Source organism: Passer montanus, unplaced genomic scaffold, assembly GCF_014805655.1.
Source record: "Passer montanus isolate IOZ18808 unplaced genomic scaffold, ASM1480565v1 scaffold189, whole genome shotgun sequence".
Lineage (NCBI taxonomy): Eukaryota > Metazoa > Chordata > Aves > Passeriformes > Passeridae > Passer > Passer montanus.
In genome coordinates this window covers 187,255-195,718 of record NW_024366381.1, presented here as the reverse complement: position 1 = coordinate 195,718, position 8,464 = coordinate 187,255, and the positions used below count along the sequence as shown (strand labels likewise).

At 50.9% G+C, this 8,464-nt stretch overlaps 1 protein-coding gene across 4 annotated transcripts; it reads right to left on the bottom strand.

Moving 5' to 3' along the window:
• Positions 1-1,480: 1,480 nt before the first annotated feature.
• Positions 1,481-8,458, bottom strand: GNPNAT1 (glucosamine-phosphate N-acetyltransferase 1). 4 transcript variants are annotated; one of them, XM_039705924.1, is made up of 6 exons: positions 8,406-8,458; positions 6,140-6,327; positions 5,345-5,407; positions 4,148-4,275; positions 3,487-3,548; positions 1,481-3,264 (listed from the first exon to the last, which is right to left on the bottom strand). In XM_039705924.1, the coding sequence occupies exons 2-6, from the start codon at positions 6,309-6,311 to the stop codon at positions 3,117-3,119; spliced, it is 573 nt and encodes a 190-aa protein (XP_039561858.1). In that variant the 5' UTR covers positions 6,312-6,327; positions 8,406-8,458; the 3' UTR covers positions 1,481-3,116. The 4 variants fall into 4 exon arrangements, with proteins under 4 accessions (XP_039561858.1, XP_039561860.1, XP_039561857.1 ...); XM_039705926.1 differs by lacking the exon at positions 8,406-8,458 and adding an exon at positions 8,101-8,380; XM_039705923.1 differs by lacking the exon at positions 8,406-8,458 and adding an exon at positions 6,994-7,499.
• Between the last annotated feature and the right edge of the window lie 6 nt (positions 8,459-8,464).

The following is an 8,464-nucleotide window of genomic DNA, read 5'->3' as shown; positions in this document are numbered from 1 at the left end:
AGGGGATTCTGAGATTTAATTTTCCTCAGATCTATTACTAAGCCATCTATTTAAAGCTTCCTGTGTCTGTCTGCTGTGGTTTCACTGCCAGGAGGTGTTTGTTGCAACATTTGGTTTTGGGGGTTGAACTAAAGGCAGGAATTGGAAGCAGGGTCCCTGAGAAGTGGAGGGTGAATTATTTTTTTTATTTCCCAGGTTCAAACAGAAAACTGCAACACCCAAATCTTTGGGAATCCACAACTCTTGATCGAGGTGCTGAAATTGCCTTTTCCAGCTTAGGGGAAGCAGAGTGAAGGAGCTGGAAATCTCTTCCTCAGGGTGGGAAATGTCTCAGCCAAAAACTTAAATCCCAGGGAGGAAGTAACATTCAGCCTCTGGAGAAGCTGTCAGGGCTGGTTCTGACAAAAAGAAAAGTGTTCCAGGCAAGGCTGAACAAGGGCAGGAGCAAACTGGGATAGTGGAAATGGCCCTGGCCAGGGCAAGGGGTGGAATAAGATGGGCTTTGAGGTCACTTCCAGCCCAAACCAGTCTGGCATTCTCCAGAATCAACTCTGTGTCCAAATTAATCAACTATATGTCCAAATACTGCTGGTTTTATATATATATATATAGTCTCTCTAGATATGTATGTATATATAAATTTGTATACATTATTAATCTCAGTATAAATTTCATATATACATAAAATACATATCCATATATAGATTTTACATGTACATAAAATACATATCCATATATATTTTTATATACATATATGCTATACATATTTATGGCTATATTTTAGATATGTTTTTCTATATAGATAATACACATAGAGGGGCCCTTGCTCCTCCCTCTTCAGGATAAGTTTCAGGGCTGCTGCAGTTGTTTCCCTCCCCCTGGGGCCATGCGGAGCTGGCCCTTGTGGCACTGTCCCTGTCCCTGTGCCAGTGTCAAACAGCCCCTGTGTGACTGGTGGCACACCTGACCCCACGTGGCACCTCCAGCTCTCCAGCTGCTGTTTGTGCAGAGGGTGGGAATGTCACCTCTGGGAGGAGCAAAGAGCTCTGCGCTGCCCTGAGGGGCTGTGCCCGTTGTCCTGAACCCCATCCATCTGTTTGACAGCGATCTGAGCAGGGCCACAGCACCTGCTCCTCACTCTGATCTTCTCATTAACTCCTAATGAGGGCCTGGGGCTCTTCAGAGGGTGGAGGTGCCATGGAATTCAAATAATCCGCTTTAAATCCTGGAAATTCTGAATTAATTACAGCTGTGAAAGGCAGGACAATCCTCCTCAGTCACTTGGGCCAGCAGAAAGCAGGAGCTGCTTTACAGAATGAGAGGGCCTGAGCCATGCAGATGCTGCCAGAGGAGCACATCTGCTTTCTCCTGGGACAGAAATCCACAGGGAACTGCTAAAACTGTTCTTTTCAGCCTAGGCAAGGGGAACAGCGACTGCAGCAGCTGCTGCTGCTCAACAAGCACATCCTCACTCCATGAAAAACAGTCCAGGTACAGGTGGCAATCATTTATTCAGCTTAAACAAAGATATTCTTTAAAAAAATAATCAATAAATAAAGCAGACATCACCAAGGAGACAGTGGATGGAGTGGAGAACCCTCAGAAGATCAAGCAGAGCCCCCCAGCACTGTAGAGTCGCTCTCCAGAGCACAAAGCAGGACAGTGTGGAAGGCCTGGCTGCCCACAAACAACCCTGGCTGCCTACAATGCCCTATTCATGGCTCTGGGATGTGTCACTGCCCACACAACACACAAAACACCACTGCTGGCAACAGGCCTTGGGATGTTCTTTGCTTTCCACCCCTGGCAAAAGTGCTGAAATCACTGATCCAACCAGGGAGGCTCCACAGCAGCAGGAGCAGCAATCCCTTGGGAAAAGGGGGGATTTCCCTCCTGGTTTGCTGTGCCACAGGTGCAAATCCCTCCTGGAGCTCCAGTGGCTGGGCCAGGGGTGTTCAGTAAATCCCAGAGTGGTTTGGGTTGGAAAGGAACTTAAACTTATCTCATTCCCGCAGGGTCATCTTCCACTGTCCCAGGCTGCTCCAAGTCCTGTCCAACCTGACCTTGAACACTTCCAGGGATCCAGGGGCAGCCACAGCTGCTCTGGGAATTCTATACCAGGGCCTGTCCTCCCTCCCAGCCAGGAATTCCTTTCCAGTATCCAACCTGCCCTCTGGCAGTGGGAAGCCAATCCCCGTGCCCTGCCCATACAAAAGTCCCTCTCCCTCCTGTTCAGGCTCTGGAAGTCTCTAGGGCTTTTCTGGGCTGGACAGCCCCAGCTCTCTCAGGGGAAGCTGAATCTGCCATGCCAGTCCCCTTCCCAGTGCTTACCAGCCAGAACCCCACTCCCTATGGGATACATTCCTTCAGACATTCCAGTTTCCCTGTTGCAAACCACATTTGGGGTTTTTATGTCAGGAAAAAAAAAAAGTAATTATCCTGAAAACCAAGTTATCAGCTAAAGTGCAGGAGGCCTGCAGTGAGAAGCACACATCCATTTTCAGCACAGCCTGGAAGGATTCTCCCCATCCTGCACCAAGAGTAACAAATCAAGTCTTGGAAAACAGTGCCTGGAAAACTCCAGATGCACCACCAGCACTTCCATGAGGTGTCATGGAATAAACCAGAACTAAGGCCTGCTGTGTGTCACTGATTCTGCATAAGAGAAGCCTCATCCCTTCCCCAGCTACGTCATCCTTCCACCAGCACAGCCAGGACAGTCCCAGGGCTGTCCTTTGGCTGCTGAGAAAAGAAGCACAAACCTTTAGAAAAATACAATGCGAGAAAAAATTTGAGATAAAAATATATACCTTTGGTTAAAAACCATCCCTTTAACGAGTCCTTTGTAACTCAGCTGGAACAGAAAAGCTTCACCTCGACTCAACAGTAGTAAAAATTAGTTCTAAACTTATTTTCTAACCCAGAGGACTCTTTCTAAAACCTCAGTAATTTTTTCCCCCCAAGATTTACACATTTGATGTTCATTATTTATAGGGATTGTTATATCTGCAGCAATAAACTATAGAAATTTTCCACGGAGAGAATGTTTGTAGCACAAGCTCCTCCACCAACAGTCTTTCCAAGAAAAAAAAAGCACCCAGAACACCTAGAAGCTGTTAATTAAAGAACCGTTGAAACATGTAGTTTTCATCAGATACCAAATAGCCAAACTTCTTGTAGAAATCCACATTTTTGGGCAGACACTCCAGCGTGATTTTGTAACAGTTCAGTCTCTTACTTAGCAAGGTGAGGGTGGACGTTAATCTGGAAAAGACAAAAAATCAGCAGTTAAATGCTGGGTCAGTGATATTTGATGAGTTCTGTTATCACAGCCACAACACTGAGGGCTGACAGCACTCTGTGTTTTCCTGCAGATCATTTCATGGCCAGCTGGTGATCCCTGCTGGCTGAATCCTTCCCAGCTGCTTGGCAGGAAGGTGTGAGGTGTAAAGGGCTTGCTGAATGGCACAGGTGGGGAATACTCACAGTTTTCCAAGCTGCTTCCCTCTGCACTCCCCGCTGACCACCACATCTTCTATCCTGCCTCTCTGAAAACACAGGGGAGTGTTTGTTAGCCTGGGGCTTGCCCTTGCAGCTCCCTGTGTTCCCAGCCTGCCTGGGACTCCCAGCACGGGGACCCTCAGCCATCTGCTCTGTCACAGCCACGTCTGACTCCTTCCCAGGCTCACTGCCACAGTGGGACAGATCTCCCAGGGCTCCTTTTTCCTTAGGGAAAGCCACAGCCTGCTGTTACTACCAGCTCAGCACTCAAGGATGTGATATATTTTTTTAAATATACAAAATACTTGATATTTTAAAATATATTTTTGAAATATTTACATTTTTAAGGTTGGAAAAGCCCTTCAAGACCATCGAGCCCAGCACTGCCAAGGCCACCACTGACCCATGTCCCCAAGTGCCACATCCACACGGATTTTAAATCCCTCCAGGGATGGGCACTCCACCACTGCCCTGAGCAGCCTGTACAGGCCTGGACCACCTTTTCCACAAGGAAATTTTTCCCAATACCCAACCCAAACCTCCCCTGACAGGACTTGAGGTTGTCACCACACAGTAACACCATAAAAGCAGCACGCCCAGAGCCAGGGCCAGGATCTTTTCCTCCCTTCCCAGCTGCAGGATTTACCTTGGCACAGGAGTGAGTGAATTTATGTTCTATAACCAGCGTTGCCGTGGCAACGATCTGCCCCAGGTTGGTGTCCTCCACCACGGTGACGTAGTAATCTCCAGACCTCTTCATGTGCTCAAAGGTTTCTGTGGGAGCAGGCACAGTGTGGAACAGGCAATTCAGGCTCTCAGCAAACTGCACTTCAATCTGATTTTTGCAGCAGTCTCTGACTGCAAATCACTGTGGGATCACAGGGATGATGCACCCAAGACTCAGAAAATGAATGGTCCAGAGTCAGACAAACCCATGAAAAAGCAGGAATTACACAAATTCCTTTTCCTTATTTTCCCAGAAAACCCCCCTTGCTGAGCAGCTCTGCACATGGGTGCTACAATATCAAATCATGGAATGTTCTGGGCTGGAAGGACCTTAAAGCTCATCTCATTATCCCCTTCCATGGGCAGGGACACCTTCCACTGTCCCAGGCTGCTCCAAGCCCTTGGTCCTGGACACCTCCAGCTTCTCTGGGCACCCTGTGCCACCCTCACAGGGAAGAATTTCATGGACAGGGTTGTCCAGCCCTGGCACAGCTGCCCAGGGCAGTGGTGGAGTGCCCATCCCTGGAGGGATTCCAAAGCTGTTGGATGTGACACCTGGGGACATGGATTAGTGGTGGGATTGGCTCAGATCCTGTGACTCCCTCAATCCCTGAGCTGCCTCCCCACTGCCTGTCTGGCCTGGGAATAGGATTTAAAGGGGATCTAAAGAAGGTTCAGAGAGAGATGGAAAGGGATTTTGGTCAAGGGCCTGGAGGGACAGCACCACGGGAATGGCTGCCCCAGCGGGCAGGGTTAGATGGGATATTGGGAAGGAATTCTTCCCTGAGAGGGTGATGAGGAGCTGGCACAGGGTGCCCAGAGCAGCTGTGGCTGCCCCATCCTGGAGAGTGTTCCAGTCCAGGTTGGAGGAGCCTGGAGCAACCCAAATAATTCATCCTACCAGCTAGCTAAAGCTCAGTCTAAAAAACAGTTTCACATTTTCAGCAGCAATTCAAGCAGCCCTTGGGGATAGCTGCAGCTGGATGCAAGGCTGAGTGCCAGAGGGAGCTGAACTCATCCCTCCCTCTGGCATCAGGCACTCACACCTGAGCAGCCCTGCAGGATCCTGATTCCCTGCAAGCCCTGTGGAACAGCCAAGGAATGATGAGGTACTCACTGATGAACTGCTCCGGGCTCACAGCTCCTGCTTCCGTCAGCTGACCCAGGACCTTAAAAAAGCCTGGCAGGAAAGGAGGGGGAAAACAACTCTCAGAGAGGGACAGACACACAGCCAGCTCCAAACAGCAAGGAACAATCCAACACAGCTGTCTGGAGAAGGACCATGGCACCAGCACGTGACAATGGGATGGGAAAATGTTGAAGGATTGGCTAAAGCTCAAGTGAGCCTGGAATAATGAGTCCAAAGCAACCTTTTAATCCAAATTCCAGAACTTAAGGAGAATCCATGCACCAAGATGCTTGTTCATGCTGTTTTGGTATTAAAGGCTAAGGTGTGAACAACTGTGTTCCCTCTCCAAAACCATGGTGAATGGGAACTTGTGGATTATTTGGAATATTTTACTTGAATTTTAGGATTAAAACAGTAAATCATATTTTCAGGGTCACCCAACACAGCACCGTGGATTGACACCAGTCAATCCATGATGCCAAAAGCTCAGATTCAGGGTTGTGGTCACACAGGACAAAGCAGGACACGGTCACAGCCCCAAGGCTACCAGAGCCCAAGGGATGTTGTGGCATTGCTGGGGTGTCCTGTGCAGGTTCAGGGGTTGGACTCAAGGATCCCCATGGGTCATTTGCCACTCTAAAATTCCATCAAATTGTTTGCTGATAAAAATAACCCAAATCAGGGAAAATGAGCACTCCCAATCTACTGAGAGCTCCTACAGAAACACAAGTTACCAACTCAGCCCCCCACTGTCATTTCTGGCAATGATAAACCAGGGTCTACCTCGATTCAAATCAGCTGTGCAGAGTGGTCTCAGGACCAGCCCATCCCCTGGATCCAGTGGAGAAATAGCAGGAGAAAAGGCCGTGGTGTTCTCACTCCAGTCGAGCTCCTGCAGGAGCCTGGGGTCAAACATGGGCGTGTCGTCGGGCAGCACGGTGGCCACGGGCATCATGGCTGCAGACAGAGATCTGCAAGGGAAGGGAATGGAAGGGGTGAGCCATGGTTTAACCTCTACATGAGCTGCTGCCCCTGTGGCATGCCATGCCCTGGGGTTTGCCTCAGGGATCTCCAGGAAGGTGAGTACACTGCTGTTCACTTCATCTGCTCAGCCCTCACCAGAGCTCGTGTGTTTGTCCTGGCAAAGTCCAGCCTCGCAGGCTCTGAGGAGGGCATTTAACTCCACAGCCCCCTGGCAAGGAAAGCATCACTCCCAAAGAACCTCCCAGCGACCTGCCCAGCCATCATCTGCACTGCTGCTCAACTGCAGTGGGAACAGAGCACTTTTGCCAGGCAGTCCCACCCCAGAAACCTTTACTGTGCCCATGCCACAGCAGGTGATGGCACAACCCAGCCCTGGGCTGTGCTGTTTGCTCCGTGTGTTTGCAGAGCCCAGCCATGAAACAGGGCCAAGGTGACAGTGGGACACCCGTTAATGATTGAAGAGGTTGGCTTGCTCTGGGTGACAAAGGGAGCTCTTCCTCATTGCATCCAAGGCCAGGCTGGACAGGGCTTGGAGCTGCCTGGACAGTGGGAGGTGTCCCTGCTCAGGCAATGAGATGGGCTTTAAGGTCCCTTCCAAGTCTGGGATTCTATGATAAATTAAAATAATTCTTATTCTGTCCCCTGTGGAATACCTGGTCAGGGTTCTGGTATGAGCAGAGCTCATGAAAACTTCCAATTTCTTTATAAATCTTCAGATTGCCCTAGCTGCACCACGAATACAGCAGTCACACACCAGTGGTCAGGCCAAACAGCAGAAATTTTAAAAAGTGTCATCCCAAACACTTTTTTCTAAGACACCTCACAGCCCAAAAAAGAATGTTTGCTGTGGAGCATTGCAGTGTAATGAGCCTCAAAAGTGAAAGTGGCTCCAGAAACCCAACTGAAATTTCCTAACTAAAAAAAAACCCAACACAAAATCTTTTTTATGCCACCTGCTGGTAACACACTGGCCTTTGAATCCCAGCTCTCACCCTGATTTTGCATATAAAAGTACAAACATTTGCTGTTACAGCAATTCAGCAGCAACACAAACTCTCACCCCATGTGAATTTTCAAAACGAAGCAGCGGGAAAGATTAATTACAAAGGGAAACATTCCTACAGATTCCTCTGTTCCTGCAGCTCAACCAGCCCAATGTCACTTCTCCTCTGTCCCCCAGAATTCCCAAATGTCCATACCAACGTTCAAACAGCGTCTGTACAGAATGAAGCAGCCCTCAAACTCCAGCTCAGGGTTACAGCACACCAAGGCAAAAGCGCAAAGAGAAAATAAAATTTTCAATGCTCTATGAGCAATCAGTGACCAACTAAGAGTCACTTTCCCAAATACTTCCGGCACGGCTGGAGCAGGACAGAGTTGCAAGTTATGCTCATTTTCTGGAGGCAAGAATATGATTTAGGATAACATCAACTAAAAATAAGAAAAAAATGATTAAGGCGCGGGGAAGGAGAGCTCAGGCCTGTGGGTCTGAGCCTGGGGGTCGTGCTGGGAGCAGGGCACGGCCAGGGACCCCCTGAGCTGAGCTGCCACCCGGGGGGACCCCCAAACCCGCCGGGAGGGTCGGTGGGTGCCGGGCCAGCCCCGCTCTGCCAGCCCGGGCCCGGCCGTGCCCCTGCGGGCTGCCCTGGGCTGAAGCAGCCCCTTGGGACAGAGCAGCCTCCGCAGGGGCCGTCCCCACCTCACACGGAGCCCCTGAGGGGATCCCCTCAACGCGCAGCCCTTCGCGGGGGTCTCCTCACCTCACACAGAGCCTCGGGGGGTCCCTGAAGCTGCCCCTCGGGGGTAGGACCCTTCCCCAAACCAGCCCCTCAGCTCGCTGAGGGCACCCCTGCTGAGGGCACCCCTCACACTCCACCCGCAGCCCCTCACACCCATCCCTCGGGGCGGCCACATCAACCCGCAGCCCCCCGGCGGTGTGTCCCACAGCGCCCCTGAGCCCCAGCAGCCGCTCGGGGCCGGGGCCCGTGCCCGGACCGAGCCCTCGGAGGGCGCGGAGCCCTCGGGGATCCCCGCGCTCCCTCAGGGCCCCTCAGCCCGCACTCACCGCGCGCGCCGGCCCCGCCGCACGCGCCGCACGGACGTGGCAACCGGTGGGCGGGGCCG